The 20,037-nt window shown below is 45.1% G+C and overlaps 1 protein-coding gene across 1 annotated transcript in view; it reads right to left on the reverse strand.

The window, feature by feature from the left end:
• The window catches only part of Myo16 (myosin XVI), a 382,886-nt gene that overhangs the window by 282,284 nt on the left and 80,565 nt on the right, over positions 1-20,037 (reverse strand). Inside the window, 1 exon segment of the mRNA XM_032918632.1 lies at positions 3,232-3,340. Coding sequence (XP_032774523.1) covers positions 3,232-3,340 — 109 coding nt within the window.

Below are 20,037 nucleotides of genomic sequence, written 5' to 3' on the forward strand. Positions count from 1 at the left end.
TGGTGACAGCTTTTCTCTGAAGCAGAGCCACGAACTATCTCTCGCTTCTCTCCCGACCGGCATTCGCCTCCCACGGGAAGAGAGTTGCTTTTGTTTTTTACATATGATGGAAAATAACTGATTTTTTTTTGCAAACACCAAGCTTCCCTATTAAACCTAATGCTTGGCGGGTTGGAGCCTAATACTGACACTAACACATTTGCAGATGGAGACTGAGGTTGTTTTGTGGCCTTATGAGGGAGAGGATCCAGAAAAGGAAAGACTCACTAGGAAAGGTTCTCTGGCTGAATGAGAGAGATACAGTTCAGTCTTTTCAGCATCTGGGCGTTTTATTTGACTTAATTCTCTTGTATTTTATTTGTTTAATTTGTTAATTTATTTTAGAGAAAGTGTTTCACGAGTGCTCACTAAGGACCCAAAGGTGACCCAATGTCCCAATACTCCTGTTGCCACCAGCAAGTGATAACTACAGGCGTGCCCCACCACACCTGGTGTACCTCGGGCCGGGCCCCGAACTAGCAGTATACTGAGCTACACCCCAGTCTGTGACTTATAGTTATAAATGTTTATTTTATTCTATTTGTGTGTGTCTGTGTGTGTGTGTTATGTATTTGCTTGCACATGTGTGTATGTACCACATGTATGCAGTACCCACAGAGGCCAGAAAAGAGCATTAGGTCCCCTAGGTCTACAAATGGCTTTGAGCCAACGTGTTTGTAGGGAATCTAATTCAGGTCGTCTGCAAGGGCAACAGGTGCCCTTGATCCCTCAGCCATCTCTTCAGCGCCCTTAATTTGTTTTTAACCACCTTTTATTGGGGGTGGGGTCTACATATTGAAATTTAGAAATCCCCTCCTCCTTTCCCTCTCTCTAGCCCACCCTGGCTACTCTCATTTTAATACTTCCCATGCCCTTGCCACTTATAAGTTGATAGTCTCTATTTCTTTAATTATTATTGTTTCATAGATACGTCCATATGTAAATATGTATGTCTTTACATATATGTGCATATATATGTAGTTACACACACACACACACACACACACACACGCACACATGACTTGCTGAATCTCTTCCGATGTCTGTGTGTATATGGTTTCAAGGTTGACTACTGTGCATTGAACAACCAATAGTGATGCTCATCCCACATCAAGGTTAACTCTGCTTCTCCCGGCAGCCTTTAATCACCTGTAGTGCTTTGCTTAGGGCAGGTGTGACCTCTGTATATGCTCAGCCCTGGGAGTGGCCCTGTTGGAGTAGGCGTGGCCTTCCTGGAGTAGGTGTGTCACTGTGGGCATGGGCTTTAATACCCTCATCCTAGCTGCCTGGAAGCCAGTCTTCCACTAGCAGCCTTCAGATGAAGATGTGGAACTCTCAGCTCCTCCTGCACCATGCCTACCTGGATGCTGCCATGTTCCCGCCTTGATGATGATGGACTGAACCTCTGAACCCATAAGCCAGCCCCAGTTATATATTATCCTTTTAAGAGTCGCTTTGGTCATGGTGTCTGTTCACAGCAGTAAAACCCTGACCAAGATTGAATCTGTGAACCTGTAAGCCAGCCCCAGTTATATATTATCCTTTTAAGAGTCGCCTTGGTCATGGTGTCTGTTCACAGCAGTAAAACCCTGACTAAGACAGGTGGGACCCTGTGACTTTTCCCCTTACATGTTGACACGTCCATGGATTCATTATTCTTATCTTGTTTGGCCATTTCTAGGGAAGTCATTAAACCTCCTTTTTTGTGATTCTGTGCACACACAAAATGCTGCACACAGTTAACATTTACAAGTTGATAGACTTGGAAGTCCCCACATGTGGGAACCAGCCTAGGCCAGTGCATTGAGTTGCCTCATTTAAGCCACCATTAATTACTATGTCCATGATAGGAACATACCACATGAAGAGTTCTAGGGTCACTTTTCCCTAACACAAAGAAGTTAGCTTTAGGCTCCCCCACAGTTCTTATACAAACTCAGAACTCTGACTTGCCTGGGAAGTACTTCAAAGGTCTGAATCCTGGACTGCACACTGGGAAACTCAGATCACCTGGAGTTTTGTTCCCAGTAGAACTAATCAACTTTCTCCAGAGAATCACAGCCCAGGATTCTTGTACCCAGCAAGAGAGTTCTCCTGCTCAGGAGTCTAGAGGTTCTTGAGGAGGAGTGTTGACTCCTGTGCTTCAGAGATTTTGAGTGCACAGTTCAAGATGCTCCATGCCTCCCCGGAAAGCTTGTTTCTGCCTAAAACTTGCCTTGGTGGCCTTCACCTTGAGAGCAGTCATTCCTGCCTTGCTTTCTAAATTAATGAGACTAGTTCTCGTTAAGAAATCAGGGTTGCTAAGCACTAATTATTATTCTATGCCATCCTCAAAATAAACCTCTTGAGACAAATGAGCCGGAGGAAGCAAAGCATGCTGGGAATGAGCTAAGTGCTTCTCCAAAGAAGACTAAAGGAGCCTCGTCAGCCCCCAGAGACTCTGAAGACTCCAGAACATCGTCCCTGGTCAGCAAATCCTTGAAGAGGCTTGACTACCAGAGTAGTTATTTACATTTAATCTTCAAAAAATGAGGAGGGGCGGGATTTGCTCTTCCAAGCTTTAACATCAGGTGTGGAAGTGGCTCCCATCCCCCCCCCTCCACTGAGCTGACTCACTGGTTCATGCTGGGGCTAGCTATGTCATTAATGTCCTGGTGAGTGGCACACAGGGTTCAGCCCCATTTCTTCAGGCCAGCCCTCTCTCTGATCCTAGGCTTTCTTCTCGTGGTGCTTCTGCTTCTAAATGTCTCTGTGAATTCTGGGATGCACACACTGCCCTTGCTGTCTCCAGTCCTCTGTGAGCTGGCTTGTGATTCCTGCAGTGATCGCCTGGCACTGGAGGATACCCTCAAGGTGACCTTGATCTCATTAGAGCAAAATTCAATTGTATGGTTCAGTTGTCTTGCTATCTCCAGGGAGGAGAGTTCATAATTACAAAGCCAGTCCTACCAATTATGGACCCCAGGCATCTGTTTGGGGCTCCTATACTGTTCGCCAGCAGGTGCCAGCCGGTTTGGGAAAGTCAAACCACCAATAAATGAAAGGTGAGGTAGAAAACTGTCTTGTGTTCCACCCTCAAGGGAGACAGCACCATCTGAAATAATATATGCATTTTCCTAAGAACCATACATGTTTACAGTTCTACCAATGCACTGCTTTATGAAGAGTTTACAAAAGGAAGAGTGGGGCTACCGTTTTCATCCAAATAGGCCAGCAGGATAGCACTAGACTCTGTCCCTTCGACGGCGTAATCTAACGGGATATTTCCATTCACATCTTGCAGAAGGACGTTGGCTCCAGCCTGTATGAAAGCAAACAGAAGGTTAGTGAACATTAAATGTTTAAGACGAAAAGTACATCTAAAATGTTCTCTTCACTTTCGACCCAGAGAAACAGAAACAGTTTCTATCAGACACAGTGCTGAGGAATTTTGGAGGAAGTCACAGTATTGTTTTTAGGCAGATGCATTAAATAATTTGTGGAGACTTCGGGTTATAAAATGTCCCAATGGGTCTTGTGACATCACAACCCTTCCCTCTCCCCCCACATTGATGATCTTTGTCCTCTGCAGGAATCTACCAGGGCAGTCCTCATGTTGTTCTGACCTAAAGTCTCTGCTGACGGCTCCTGCTTGACTTTGATCTCACAAGACACTGTTTTCTAGGAAGAATCGCGATCTATTCTAGATCTCGGAACTACAGAGAACTAAACCACCATGGCCTCGCTGTGCATACCTGTCCCCTGATGCTTATCCACAGGATGGAGGTCTTCCCTTTACCCTGAAAACTGGACACAAGAATGGTTGCTCCCCACAGCTCTGTATTCACCAGTGAGACCCAAGTGTTTATCAGTCATGGCGGCCATCATTCCTCCAAGGCCATGGTTTGAGCCTCTATCCCTCTTCCCCTGATGGAGGATCTGTTCCTTGAATCTATTTCTGTCTTTCTTAGTGTTCTCTTTGTTCTCTTGTTCAAGGTTGGTAGTTTATTGCCTTTTATTAGCTACAAGTTTACACACACACACACACACACACACACACACACACACACACAAACTCACACACACACATTCAATATTCCTAGTTAAAATTATTGGTAGGTGTTTTAGTTCTTAGACTTTGAAGAAGACTGAAAGTGGAGTAAACCAGAATGAGCCATGATGCCTGTAAGAGAGAGGTATGAGCCAGGATGAGCCATGATGCCTGCAACAGAGAGGTGTGAACTGGAATAATATCCCTTAGGTCACTTTTATCTCAATCACAGCAAAAGAAAAAAGAAATTGAGACGTGGTCTAAAATGTTGACTTTATCATATTTCTTTGCTCTTTGTCTACTAAGTTGGTATGTGAAATATAATTCTAATCTTTCCTAGAAAATTAGACACTAGGCTTCAGGCTGAAGTGGCTTGTACAGCCAGTGTCCTGGTTAGGATGACCTGTGCTGTAGTGGAACACTACGATCAAAGACAAGCTGGGAGGAGGGGTTGATTTAGTTTTGTTTCTACACTACTGCTCATCAGAGGGCCTAGATGCTACCATGTTCCTGCCTTGATGATAAGGGGCTGAACTTCTGAACGTGTAAGCCAGCCCCGATTAAATGTTGTCCTTAAAAGACTTGCTTTGGTCATGGTGTCTGTTCACAGCAGTAAAATCCTAACCAAGATAGTGCCCTATAGACTTGCCTATATGAAGGCATCTTCTCCATTGAGGATTCCCACGGCCAGAGAATGCCAAGATATCACATTAGCACATGCACACACATGCACACATCCCCTAGGCAGGGCATGACATGAGAAAGAGGCTTTCCTCGCTGGTCAGGGACCCTTTCCCAGGACAATGCAGAGAGAGAAAGGAGTTTGCTGCTGCCTTGCAGTAAATGTGAACATCCAGTAGGAAGCAACCCAACCACCACAGACTTGGGGCAGAGACTTCCCAATGACCTCTATATACGTCAGAATGCTGCAAGGAACTTCCTCGTGGCAAGGGTCCATAGCAACATCCTCTCCAGAAGGAGCTGACATCATCAAACTTATCTTCTGGGTTTGCTTGTATGGTTTCTGGTGTGGAGGTTCCGGTATCTGCTGTTGCTTCATCTAGATGTTATGCTGGTCCAAATAGATCATCAATTTAACCATCTAGAATGGACCCTGAGACAAGCCTTTGGGTATAGCTATGAGGTGTTGCCTAGACAAGTTAATTGAGGTGGAAAGACTCACTCTGGAGGTGCTAGGATCCACTCCATGGCCTGTGTTCTGGAGCAAATATAAAGGAGAGAAGAGCTGAGTGTCAGCAGTCCTGGCTCTCTGCTTCCTGCTTGCCAGTCATGTGACCGGCTTCCTGCCCAAGGTCATGTGACCAGCTTCCTGCCCAAGGTCTTGTGATCAGTTTCCTGACTGCAGGCTCTTGACTAGCTACCTCAAGCCACTATGCCTTTTCCTCCAAGACACTCTTTCCTCCTTCTTTGGCCTCTGCTTCTTCCCTGGTCCTCACTTTTGTCTTCCCTGCAGCTGACCATCAGAACAGGGAAGCACACAGCATGTGCTCTTGTGACTGCAGGCATGTCTGACCCCAGTGCTTTATGGCCTTAGGCCAATTCCCAAGGTACAGGAAAGCTGATTTTCCCCAAAAAGGTAAGACCAGAAGCTATACTTGCAAAGACTGCAGGTCTGACAGTCCAAGACCTTCCTCACCACATGTGTGAGGACACACAGTGAGTTGTTGTTACCAAGCCAACAGGCTTAAACCAGTCTCTCAGTAAGTCTCACAGCACACACCCTGGCCTCCACCCAGGACAGCTCAGCAGGCAATGAAATGAAGGTTAATATGAATGCCCGTGCATTCAACATTCATGTGACCCTGGAAATGATTCTTACCCTCTTTTTAGTTGCCCCAGTTGGAAAGAGTGGTGGTGGTGGTTTGAATATGCTTGGCCCAGGGTGTGGAATCATTAGAACCTGTGGCCTTGTTGGGATAGGTGTGTCACTGTGTGTGTGGACTTTAATACCCTTGTCCCAGCTTTCTGGAAGTCAGTCTTCCATTAGCAGCCTTTAGATGAAGATGTAGCACTCTCAGCTCCTCCCGCACCATGCCTGCCTGGATGCTGCCATGCTTCTGCCTTGATAATGGACTGAACTTCTGAACCTGTGAGTCAGCCTTAACTAAATGTCCTTTATAAGAACATCCTTGGTCATGGTGTCTGTTCATAGCAATGGAAACCCTAACTAAGACAGTGGCTAAGAGGATCATTGTAGAAACGACATCGATTGTGTCTAGAAAAGTATTAATGCTACAGGGTTGTTTGTGTAAGAACAGCTCCATTTCCTTCAGTGGGAAAATCCAGCAAAGTGGCTAGCACATCTTACCCAACACCATCTGGAAAGGAGCAGCGTGAGCTTTACTGCAGAGCTGCAAACAAGCGGCCATGCAGAAACAAACATGTCTGAAAGCTGCAACACCCAGCTGCAGACGTACGAAGTGATTAAAATGCCTACTTTACCTGTGATGACAGACAGGCTGACCATCCACCCAGCGTTCACCTGTCTGGGGAGGGTCAACCAAGACCTCAGTGTGTGGACTTCACAACACATTTCAAGTGGCTGGCCTTTGGAATATTTTAGCATGAGGGTTGGGACTCAGCACTGTTCCTCTGAGCAGCCTGTGCCTCAGTTTTCTTTGCCAGCTCTCCCTGATGCCAAGACTTCCTAATTCTTTCCATACGCAGAGACGTCGTCTGTATTTTCATCATGAAAGAAAAGCTCTGTTCCCTCAGGCCTTCTGTGGAGGAGGCCCGTGTGCCGCAGGACTGCAGCACTGAGAAGCCTGAGCTTGGATGTGCCATTTCGCTATGCTGGGGCGTTTTCAAAGCTAGGGGTGTAGGTTCCTTGGTAGGCTGATGTGCAATACTTAGGAAAGCAAAGCATTTCTGTCGTTTATAACAAATTATAAATGCCTTGAAAGACCAATGTTTTCTTTCACCGAGATATGCAGGCTGTGAAAAGGTGGGTTCTTCTAATGCCTGCAACAGTCCAAAGTCACGCTGGCCCATTATTTATTCTGCTTGGGTCTGAACAAAGGCATCCTCCCCTCCCTGCATGAGCTGATTTCAGACCCAGTCCTCCATTTCTATTGTACTTTGAAATTAAACATCTGTAGGGAGATCAAGACTGACTTTTTTTTTTTATTACCCACTCAGCTGACCCAGGAGTGATAGGAGGTCTCATCAGAGACCGTAGAGTTGACTACAGAGTGGAAAGGTTTCTTGAAAATGTCAGAAGAATACCTCTTATTACCGTCTTAAGGTCTAACCCATAGCTATGCAATGGGAAATTCATAAGGAATCCACTGTGTTGTAAGAAATCGTGCTTCTTCTATTAAAAATGTTTGAGACACTCAGGAAGAGCAAGTCAACTTAGTTTTGTGGAGGGAGAGTAAGCAAGAAATCCAGTTCACCAAAAATACCACTTTGCATTTAAAACGACAATTAAATGTGAATTAAATATAACCTCCCAGCCTGTACACTTGAGATCCTTGAAAGTGTTCTATTTCACTCTTCAGTCTTTACTTCTCAGAGATGGATCCAGCTTTCGGCCATGCATAGGAAGATGAGAGATGGAGATGTGTTTGTTACTTGGTTTCCCTGGATACTGATCACAAGCCTTTTTGTGCGGGACCAAGAGGGTAACACCAAACGTGACACAAGTTTTGTAGCTTGTCAGAGTGTGCACTTGATCATACAGAAAAACTGAGAGGGGAAAAAAGGAACGGGGAGTTGAAGGTCTTAAACTAAAATCTAACAGAAAGCCAGGAATAGTAAAACCTGGATTTCCTTTTTGATATAACAAAGAATAGTCTTAGGAGCTGCTACACATCTCATAAACGTTAAATAGAATTTTAAAACAACTGGATGCTGTCCTTTATTTTAAGAGTGTTGGGTCTCAGGTAGCTCCAGCGGTTGCCGTAGAGCCAGAGGCAGAACGGTCCTGTGTTGGGGTTAATGTAGCTCTCAGTCCTCACCAGAGGAGTGTGCTGTGGACAGCATCAAAATGCAGAGAAGAAATGAATGTGGAAGCCACGCTCAGAACAGAGATGTCACACCCATGCACACTGAGATTGAGGAAGAGAAGGGTGAAGGGCTATAGGAGCCAGAGAAGGGGAGGATTAGGGGAAAGCAGTGTCTCTTAGGCACAACAGCTCTCTCTACCTCAAGGCAGCTGTGTTTCTGCACAGGATCAAACCAGTCAGCATCCCATGGAAGGGTCCATAGCCCCACCTATTTCTGAGGAGCTTTTGACAGGCCATGGTTCCTTTGAGTGGGTGGGGGGATCAGTTTTCTTTAAGGGTGTGGCTCTTGGGGGAATCTATCATGATCCATTGGATGGTCCAACACCCAGAAGTATCAGGACAGCACAAAATGGAATGGTTGAGTTATTAAACATAAAAGGTAATGCCATTAAGTCAACAATACACCATGTCCACGAAGAGACAAAGCATGGGTTGGGAACCAGGTTTGTGTGAGAGTGGAGGAAAACACACTTTCTCTTCGTGCAGGAGACGTGGTTTACAAGAGGTAATATGTCAGGGCCTGAGACATAAGGATCTGTGTGAGTGTTTATGTCTGTGTGTTCACCTGGATGTGTGCATGCAAGCAAGCTGCTATGTAAGGAATGGCCTCATACCTCACATCCTGCACCTGACCACCAGATGTCGCATGCCTTACTCTGAGAGCACTTGTCTACTCATCTCACTTGGAAAGAACTTTCCAGAATAACTCACACCTAGTTGGTCTTACTCACCCTTCTAGTTGCAACAACAAAACACTCCAAGTAAAGGAAGTTAAAGAAGAAAGGGACTCAGGAGTTTGAAGCTGCTGGTCACATCACATCCATGGTCTGATGCCAGCAAATGAATGTGTGTTCTCATCTCTGATTCAGCTCCTAGGATAGTACTAGCCACGTTTCGAGTAGGTCTTCCCACCTCCAAAAACCGAGGGAAAGAATCTCCATGCAGACAATCTAGGGCAACCCAGACCACAGACAGTCCCTCCTTGAGTCTCCCTGCTCAGGTTATTCCAGACTTTGACCATGAAACTCACCATCACAAGCTCCACAGTACCTTTTCTTTGCAGTAGGGACATCTAGCCCTGGCATTCTACCTACAGACTTGGAACTCTACTGTTGGCCAAACTATAGGCCAACAAAAAATTATTCGTATAGCACAAACTGCAAGGCAAATCCTGACATTTCTTTCAAGAGAATAAATCAAGCACATGGTTGCTTTTTTTTTATCATCAGGGAAGTGAAGGTGATACATTTCCTATGTGTGAGACCCACACTGTGCTCAGCTCCTACTAGAGGCCTTGGGCACAATTACTCTCTATTTATTGAAACCGGAAAGCTACTTAATCCCAAATTTGTCCTAAATTTTGTTCTTGATGTATTACAGTTGGGACTCACATATATCATTTCCTCTAAATGAGATTCTGTTTAGTTCATGCCAGATGACATACGGACCAATAAACATTTTATTGGCTTGTGCTTTGTAACAATTTAATCTCAGCGACGCTGTTTGTACACGGTTTTACTTAGTAATAATTCTTTGTCACATTAATATTGGAAGCTTAGTAAAAGTCCTGTAATGAAACTGTAATGATAGAATGCCACGTCTTTCTACGTGATTAAATCTTTTGTCAACTTCTCATTTTTAGATAATTACGAATCTACTGAAAACAGAAAGGCTGGCACCGGAATGTCTCACCCTGTTACGAGTTTGAAACCATGACCCCCAGAGTGGTATGTTGAAACTCTAACCCAAGTACCTCATTTGGGAATTTAGTCATTGAAGACAATGCTCATTTGAAGGGAGTGATCCTGGAGTACTGCGAGACAGTATTTCAAGATGCCAAGGGTCTTTAATAAGAGAATCATTTGAATGGAGATGGACAGAAACTTGGTGGACACAGAGCTGGAAAGGTGGAAGAGAGTTTAGATTGATATCATTAAGAGACAAGACATGCCTGCCTGGTTCTCTTGGGAGCCGGAGAGGCAAAGAAGAATCCCTTGACTGTAGACATCTAGAGGTGTCAGAAAATAATATTTGTTCTTTAAAGCCACAGTTTATAGACTCTATTATTTTAGGAAAATAAGATGGTGTTCTATGCCAGCACAATGGACTAAATGCTTATGCCCTTTTCTGAATTCTTATATTGTAATCTAGCCCACGGAGTGGTAATATTATGAGTTGGGGCAATTTGGGGTGATTAACTTGTAATGCTGGAGCCTTACAAGTTACAGAGCTGAGATCAAGTTAATTCTTTATGAAAGAGACCTCAAGTTTATAGAATTGCTCAATCTCTGGCCAGGTGAAGAAGAGAGTGCAAATTATTATTTTTTTTAAATTTATTTATTTTAAACACACACACTCACGTTTGTATATGTGCCTGCCATGTATGTGTATGTGCCTGCCATGTATGTGTATGTGCCTGCCATGTATGTGTGTGTGCCTGCCATGTATGTGTGTGTACCTGCATGTATGTGTGTGTGCCTGCCATGTATGTGTGTGTGCCTGCATGTATTCATGTAGATCCTGTGCATTTGAGCCCCCTTGGAGTCCAAAAGAGAGACTTGATTCCCTGGGACTAAAGTTGTAGGTGGTTGTGACACTGAGGTATATGCTGGGAACCGGTCAGGATACCCTGAGAGAAAGGAAAGTGTTCTGATCTTCTGAACCATCTCTCTAGCCCCTAAAAGATAGAAACTGATGTCATAAATAAAGGGGTTCCCATTAAGAACTATAGACACAAAGAATAAAAAGGGACACTGTGAACACCCATGCACCCACAGTTATAACTGATGGGAAATAAATTAGTTTCCAGAAAGACTGACTGCCCCAGACTTGAAGAAGCAGGCCATCAGTTTCATCTACATCAATTAATAATCTCTATGACCCAAATCATGAGGATGTGCTTGATTCTTGTGAATTTCATAAATCCCTCAGGATGAAACTGTCCATTGGTGCAGGCTCCTTCAGTGCGCTGAGCAGATGGAAAACATCCACACGTTTTATCGGGCCTGTGTTACCCCATGTCAAAGATGAATGAAGGCTTAAAACTACAGACTCTCATTAATTCAGGGGACAAATCCTCAAGAAAATACTAGCAAATTAACCAAACAGTGCATAAAATTAATCACACACCAAGTAGGGTTTCATTGAGCTGTTGGTATGGCCCTGCTTTCTCTGCTTTTAAGAAGGACACCTTCTTGCCTCTCCCATCTCCTGAGTGAACCAGGCATGTTTTGGGTCACATACTTGTGTACACAAAGTTCATATAAACTTATGTAGGCACACACACATATACACTGTGATGGCCGTGTTGGAGTAGATGTGTCACTGTTGGTGTGGGCTATAAGACCGTCATCCTGGCTGCCTAGAAGCCAGTATTCTGCTAGCAGCCTTCAGATGAAGATGTAGAACTCTCAGCTCTTTCTGCACCATGCCTGCCTGGACAATGCCATGCTCGCATCTTGTTGGTAATGGGCTGAACCTCTGAGCCTGTAAGCCAGCCCCAGTTAAGTGTTGTCCTTATAAGACTTGCCTTGGTCATGGCATCTGTTCAAAACCGTAAAACCCTAACTAAGACACACATAAATTTAAAAACTGTTAAATAATAATTAGTATCTTTGTCTTAACCTGGCCAGAGGTTCAGCATTTGAAAATCAATAGTGGAATATCTCACCCTCGCATGCTGAAAAGCCACAAAAGCACATGCCCATATGAGTGGATGTTAATGAAGCCTTTGGTACAATTCAGCATCTGTTTATGGAAAACCATACAGTGTGACTTGTGTTTTTCAGGGAGCATTTTGACAGCTAACACTGTACTAAGTGGTCAGAGAGTAAAAATTCCACAGTAACATCAGGCATGCGACAAGGTGTCTGCTCCTGCTAGCCTTTCCCCAAATTCCACACGATGCCTTAGTTAATGGAATCTGACAGAAAACGGAGATAAAAGGTATACAGCCTGTGAAAGAGAAACAAAACAGTATGTGCTCACAAATGAAACAAATTTTTACATAGAGGGAGTCTCAAAACCAAAACAAAAAGAAGCCTGCTTCTCATCCCCTGTGAATATCTAGGTCTCAGGACAGAAGGACCGTGTGAAAATAACAACTTTTCTTTGTTTCTCCATTCTGCAAACATGAGGGCTAAACATAGAGAATGCTCTACCATTGCTATTGGAACCCTGGGGTAAGAATTAGTTAGATCATGAACCTAACAAACTGCTTACGAGACAAGGAGAGACGGAAGGCTCCCAAGAAGTCCCTTCTAATGCCCGGTTGGGGAAGTAGCCCATGGCGGTGGGTAGGAACACCAAGAGGACAGTTGTTCTCGATGTGCCTTGCAGAATCAATAAAATAGAAATTGACACCAACAAGCTGGTGGCAAAGTTTTACAGAGTCAGAAAGAACCCTACAAGATCCGACACAAAATGGAAGGAGAAAATGTCGGAAGGCTGACTTCATCCAACCAGAAGACTCATTGTCAAGCACCGTAATTGAGATGTGTGGTGTTGCTGGGACAAAATGCACAGATCAATAGTTGAGGACAGAAGGCAGAGACAGAGCTGCATAAATACAGACAGAGGGGCCTCACAATAGAAATAAAGGCCACACGGTACAGTAGAGAGTGAGGCTGTCAGCAATTGGTGCTGGGGAAGGTGATCAGTGTGAAAAAGAATCAGAGCACAGGCTCACCTCCGCTCCTCCCCCACAGCGGGCCACACTATCCTGTGGTCTTTCCCCCAGAGAAATTCTTTGAGCCTGCAGCTATCAGGGGCCTTGCATGTCTGTGCCTTGCTCCCTGCTGCACAGACCGATGACAACTTTAAATTCCCACCTTACTAAGATCAGTGCCTTGTGACTTTTAGTACACACACTAGGTCATCTCGTACAGCACTTACCCCCTTTAAAGCACCACTGTCAGAAACATTGATTTATTCTCTGGAATTGGTGGATTCTTTTCCCTTCAGGGCCCCCACCATGCCCGCCTGTAGTCTTGATGGTACTTCTCCCATTAAAGTTCTCTTCCTAGGGATAACTTGCCTTAGATTCTTTCATATAACGTTATAGCAGACACATCTTTCTCCGCAGAATTTCATTTATAATAGATCACAGGCCAGCATGTAAAGCGCAAACTTTGAAATGCTCTTCAGATGAGAACATCTAGATGTCACTGAGCGGGGAGATGGGATTGTTAGCACAGTACCAGAGGAGCAGATAAGACCCGAGTCAGGCATTATCCTGAGCTTCACCAAGGTCACAATGGGAAGCGAAGAAAGGTTCCTGCATGAAGCTGCACTGAATTTTCAAAAGGGCTCATGTTTTCCTGGCCTAGAACCATCCACGTTAGGACACCTAGTAGGTTGAAGAGAAGTTAGAAAATGGATCACTTTGAAAATTTGACTTCAGGACTTGTCAAGATGTCTCGGCCATCTTGTCTCTTGTCTCAGTCAAGACGTAACAGCTGCTGCTGCAGTTACAGAGGACCAGAGTTTGGTCCCCAGCAGCCCTGCAGGGAGACTGACAAGTACCTGGAATTTTATCTCTGGGGAATCTGCCAACCTCTTCTGGGCTCCTCATTTAGGTAAAGATAAATAATTTTTTTTTTTAAAGAAAACAACGGTTTTTATGGAAACCGATTCTTAAGTCATCGAATTAACCATCAGAAACAGTACAAATAAAATAAGTTTGCAGTCCCTCTACTCAGAGCTGGACAGCAGGGGTCCAATGTCTTCTGTTTCTTTCGGTGCACACAGACATTTTTCTGAGCACACATACTTTGTGAAGATAGCAGGTCTCCCCTTTCATGGCCCTGCTTCCAGCCTAATCGATAATTGCAAACGCTCTCCCTCTTGTGTCATTGGACAGTAACTAAATCCTACCACACCCCCAATGCAAAAGTCACTAAAGACTCCTATCTTCACACACCCACGTATTCCGTTCACCAACCTTATAAATCATAGTCTTGTACTCTAGTCTTTGTCTCCAGACAAGAGGTTCCCACCCCTGGCGTGAGCTTTTATATCTGCCATCCAGCATCCTTCGGGTGCCTGTGGCATTCGCTTCAGACCTGAGTGTGCCTGCTTCGTGAACTATTCCATGACTTCACTCCACGAACTGTCTGGTTCCATTACAGTCACATAGAGATCCTCATTGCCCCTCAAACAATCCCACTTCCCCCCAACTGCTCTGTACCTTCTATCTCAAGCCTGAATGCCCACAAGGGTCATCCTGCACCACTTGGATTCCAGCCTTCTGCCTGAAGGATCTCATTTTCCTCCACAGTTGCTCTGCCATAGCATTCTGGTAGAAGGGGGGATTTATTATTCTCTAGTGCCTACTAATCAATCTCTCTCTCTCTCTCTCTCTCTCTCTCTCTCTCTCTCTCTCTCTCTCTCTCCCTCCCTCCTTCCCTCCCCCTCCCTCCCTCCCTCTCTCTCCCTTTCTCCCTCTGTGTGTATCTTTTGTTTTTTTCTTTCCTTCTTTCTTTCTTTCTTTCTTTCTTTCTTTCTTTCTTTCTTTCTTTCTTTCTTTCCTTCCTTCCTTCCTTCCTTCCTTCCTTCCTTCCTTCCTTTGCCTTTCTTTGTTTCCCTCCTTTCCTCCTCTTCCTCCTCCTCTTTGTTTTGAACACAAGGTCTATCATGTGACTCTGGCCAGCCTGGAGCTCACTGTGTAAATCAGGCAGGCCTCCACCTCACAGAGTACTGGGACTAAAGCTGTCCTGAAGGTGAGCACGGCCAGGCTTGGTTTTAACCCTGTGAAAGTGTACTGTGGCCATCTGTATGTGGTTCACAAACATCTGTCCAAGCCCTTTCATGATAACAGTCATCGTTGTGGTTTCTGCCGTTGATAGATCTCTGCTATGCTGTAAACGTGACATCTCTGCACAGATGAGGACATTAGCTCCCCTGGGACCAGAGTGACAGGTGGCTGTGAGCTGCCCTGTAGGAGCTGAGAACTGAATCTGCATCTTCTGCAAGAGCAGTCAGGGCTCTAAACCATCTCTCCAGCACCCCACCCCCCAAAATTGTTCTTGAATAATTAAATGGAAACCTGAGGTTCCTTCCCCAAGCCTCCCTCTTCTGGGATCATCTCCTATTCAGACAGGCTCAGCGAAATGCCAGAGCCCCAGGCTATGAGGAGGTGGCTACAATCAGAATCTTCAATACTGAAGCCAGCAGTCAGTTCTGTCTGGAGACTGCTGTGACCAGGCTGGGGAGGTAGGACCCTCTGACCTGGGGCTGGCCACAACCCTGACCCTTGGTTCACTCTACAGCAATCTCTGAGGCCCCAAAGCATCATGGACCTGCATCTTTCATTTCTAGCAACTATTGCCCGCGACTCCCATTAGTTAGGAAGAGAGAAAATTAGAAGCATGTAATTTTCCTTTGGATTCAAGAGTTTTTGGCAGATAGTACAGCTCGTAATAGAGTTGGGTGGCCCCCTTATTCATTAAGGAGCCGTTGCACTGAACTTTTATTATGATTAAAATGTGCTCTGGGAATTTAACACTTACAAATTTTTACGGCAATAAAAATTAAGAGCCCTTATTACAGCCGTTTGAAAATTTTATAGCAGTTGAGTTATATTGGAACAGGGTTTTACGGCTCCCCCTGTGAAACCTCCTTAGGTCACTGGTTACTACTTGGGGAGACATAAATATTTACTTGTACCCTTATTGCCATGGTGCATTCCACAGCAACGTGGGCAAGAAGAAGGAAAACAATCCTCGGGATTCTAAGGGATTGGGTGTGAGTGGTGGGTACAGCCAGTCACCCTAAGGACGGCTCCAAATGCTCAGAGTGACGGTTTGCTGCAGCAGTAAAGGGAGGGTGTTCCCACCGGCCGTGAGGACGGAGGTCTCCACCTGATATCCCAGATCAAAGAAGAAAACTCAATATGGCCAGCATGAGCATAGGTATCTAGCAAAGATGAATATAAAAACTGGAGGATGAATCACGTTATAAACAGGAACGAAAGTTAGAGGAGAACCACTGATGTGCCTGAATGGAAAGGGAAAGAAAAAGGAAGGAGGTCATGCCCACCCCTGAAGCCCAGAGGATGTTCATTATAGACTTACCCCCAGCATAAGCACCTGAGCCATCTGCAGGGGCTTTGAGTGCTCCCTTTGGGCCCTGAACTATGATGGACTCTACCCCTTCAAACCATTAGCCAAAATAAATCCTGCCTCCCTGAAGTTGCTTTGGGAAGCTGTTCTGTCATATTGATAGCAGAGAGGAATTATGTATGATGATGAGATATGACATAATAATAAAACAATCCATAAGAAACGTGTGTAGCTTAGGTAATGGTACGTACATGACAAAACTGCCTACTAGTAAAAACCATGCTACTGAAGGAACTTCTCAGGGATGCAGAAGTAAGGAGACTAAGTGAGGACACACTTGACCTTCACTCCTCACCTGAAGCCCTTGAGTGAGGATGTTTTATTTCAGATCTCACTGAGAGAGCAGAGCCCCAAGGGCTCTGAGGGAGGAGACTGCAGTCATTCTGTGGGGGTAGATGGAACCAGAAAGGGAAAGGACATTGGTCATACCCTCACCCTTAATAAACCTGAAGTTTAAGTTCCTGTTAGGCCTCAAGAAGTTCATATGCCTGGAAATCATAGCCTGGGCTACAGAAGGGTTTCCAGGGGTTAGGAAAACAACCTGCTCACAGGAGCTCACAGAGGCTGAAGCAGCAACCACAGAGCCTGTGTAGGACTGAGGTAGGTCAGGTCATTTATGTATAAGCTATGGTTGTGTAGCTTGGAGTTCTTGTGGGGAATCTTATCAGTGGGGGTGAGGCTGTCTGTGACTCTTCCATTGCTTTTGGGACCATTTTCCCTCCGACTGGGTTGCTTCATCCATCCTCGACATGAGGGTTTGGGGCTAGTTTGATTGTAACCTCTTATATGGTGGTATTCGATGGATATCTCAGGAGGCCTGTTCTTTTCTGAGGGGAAGGGACTGGAGGGAGAGAAGGAGGGGACACTCAGATTGAGAGCATAAAGAAATAAGTCTACTTCAAACAAACAAGCAATCAAAATCAAAACTTCCGCCTAATCATGAAGTGAACAAGAAGCCTACATCTCTGAAGACGTACAACAAGGTATATAGATTTGATGATTTCTCTCCATATCCTGGGGGTAGGGGCGCAGGCACACAAAGACTATCATAGTACTCGACGGTCATCTCCCTGTGACACAGCCATTCATCATTTAAAACTGTATCCCTTGCATTTGGGTGGATGTTACCACCTTTCTCCAACAAATGCGTCGAATTTCAATAGGCCATGTCTTATGAAAATAAATAAGGAACAAAACTATCTTTCGAGGTGAAGGCCCAGAGCCCCTCTGACACGCCCCTACCAAGTCTCGTGTCCGTTAAATGCGAAGGTGAGAAGGGATTTAGACACATTAACGGTTATCTCGGGAGCTGGCTCGAGTGGCATTTGAATCAATTAATAGTCAGAATATAATTAAAGGTCGGCTATCCAATTAGAAGAAATAGTTTTACAAGAAAACCTATTAAGAATGTGTTTCTGAGAAAAGGCCAGGGAAAGGGTCACGGGGGAAGGCAGTGGGGAGCCGTGCCGTGCAGGAAATGCAGCTCAGTCTCATGTCACCTATGCTGCCCACCCTAGTAAGCCAGGCATGCCCTCCCAGGGAAGCTTTGTGTGCAACCCACGTAGATGCTTGGCTAGTGTTTATTCAACAAAGCCTTGCATGAAACCAGCCAGTACCCCTAACTCATTAATCATTCATTTAATTATTGTCTGAAAGCAGCCTTTGTTAAATGCATGTCTGGCTGATCCAAAGAGTCCATACCTGCCCTGAGAAAATAAGGCCTTTTCCAGATTTACAAACAAACTCAAGGTTTGGGAAGTTGACGTTTTCTGTCTCTCAATGTGCTGCACTAACGACCTGAACATGTGATTTCTCCCTACCGTCTTAAGGTGCCAGCACCCTTAACATACATGATGTAAAAGAAACCACAAGTTTAATTTGGTCTCTACCCTTGCAGAAGAGATGGGTGTGGTTTGCAGTTTTCTCCATTTTTGCCTAGCACGCCTGACTGGCTAACCAGGAATAGAACCTTCACATTGCCCAGGAGGTTTTCAAGGCACTCCCCCTCCCCCGCCTTCAGGACAGCACAAGCCCCTGGGTTTCCTTGCAAACCTGGCTGCCTTTCTCTGTCTTTGCAGCCTACTGCTTCCCCAAAGATAGTTTATAATTGGCTTACTTTTCAAATGCTCTTTCCATTTTTAGGGTCCACATTTCCTGGGTTGATCTGATTTCCTGCTGGCTTCTGTTGCCTTCACATGCAAATATGAGTCTCTCTGTCTCAGTTCCACTGCCAGCTGCTCCTGAGCTTCTCCGGGGTTGGGGGGGCAGAGTCTCCAGGAACCCCAGTGTTTAACATGACCTACTAGAAACGCATGGCCCTTCACATACAGATTATCTGCTGTGTCTATACATATACAAATACATATACATATGAAATATATATTTTATATATATATATATATATATATAATTAAACATTTACTTCTTGGGGCACACATACACGCCTCAGTGTGTGTGTGTGTGTGTGTGTGTCTGTCTGTCTGTCTGTCTGTGTCTCTGTGTGTATGTTTAAATCAGAAGACAACTGGTGGTATTTAGTTTCCTCCGTCCATCAGGAGGGCTCTTGGGGATCAAACTCAGGTCATTAAGGCTTGGTGGTAAGTTCCTTTATATACTGAGCCATCTTCCTTAAATCATGGACATGGAAACGTTCTTAAACCCCACCCCTCTTGAAAGCAAAAGTGAGGCCATGAACAAGACTGTGATGCCATGTTTAAACTTGCCATCTCTGTCCCCCTCACTCCCAGGGCTATCACTCAGGGACTACCTTCTTTTAATTTCATGAAGTGTCCCAGGTTGCGTGTGATGGTCTACAGGGCAGGGCAGGTCTCGGATGTCTTCCTGCATGTGGTGACCCAGAGATGCGTGCCTAGCCCAGGAAGAGCAGGACCTGTGTTTCGGCCTCAGAGCGCCCTGTATTTAGTCACTCACAGCCAAAAGCTCTGATATTGGACGGCATGCAGATCATTTGTAGAAATGCTTCAGTGTACTACATACTTAAACGAATCAGTGTAGCACACAGGATGACCCATGGTAAGAAACCTTATTTCCCAGGTTCTGTCAGACTCTGAAGGGACCACAGTGTCCAACTTGAAGCAGTTTCAATAAAGAACGTTACGTCTTTTTATTTTTCATTTACTTATTTACTTTTGAGTTTTGGGGACTAAACCTGCGCCCTTTCCCCATTAGGTAAATGCTTTACCAACTGCACATCAACCACCTTTATTTAACTCTTAGCATGTGACAGGGTTTGTTAAGTTACCCCGGCTGGCCCAGGAGCCCCAGCTTTCTCTGGAACAATTTAAATAACTTTCTGCCGGGTTTCAAATTCTGAGCTCACCTGTATGCCCCAAACTCACTTTGGGATGAGGTGAAATTAAAGACAACATGTAGGCTTTACCACAACGGTTTAGTTACATTATGAAACGGCACTGTTGGGCATTGGGCATTAGTATGAGGAAATGGGGCTCAGCGATGTGCAGCAGCCAAACATCAGAGCCTGGAGATAGCCTCCCTCCTGACATCCTCCTGGTGTGAACTGTGGAATGACAGAACTAAAGTTACGCCTGTTCTCACCTTGAAAGGAGGCCGTCCGCTCTCGGGGATGGCCCTATGGTGCCTCTGGAGCTACGGAGGCTTTCAGCCCTGCTGCCTCTGTACCTCTTCCCTGAATGAAGTTCTCCAGTGTTTGATTACAATTTATGTTTCCCCCTATTAACCTCTGCCCAGATGATCAGAGAAAACGCTCTCATCGATCGAGAGCCCTTTACACTCCCACAAGCATCCTTGCTGCATCAGCTTTGAACTACATTGCATGGTC

Source organism: Rattus rattus, chromosome 13 (assembly GCF_011064425.1).
Source record: "Rattus rattus isolate New Zealand chromosome 13, Rrattus_CSIRO_v1, whole genome shotgun sequence".
NCBI lineage: Eukaryota > Metazoa > Chordata > Mammalia > Rodentia > Muridae > Rattus > Rattus rattus.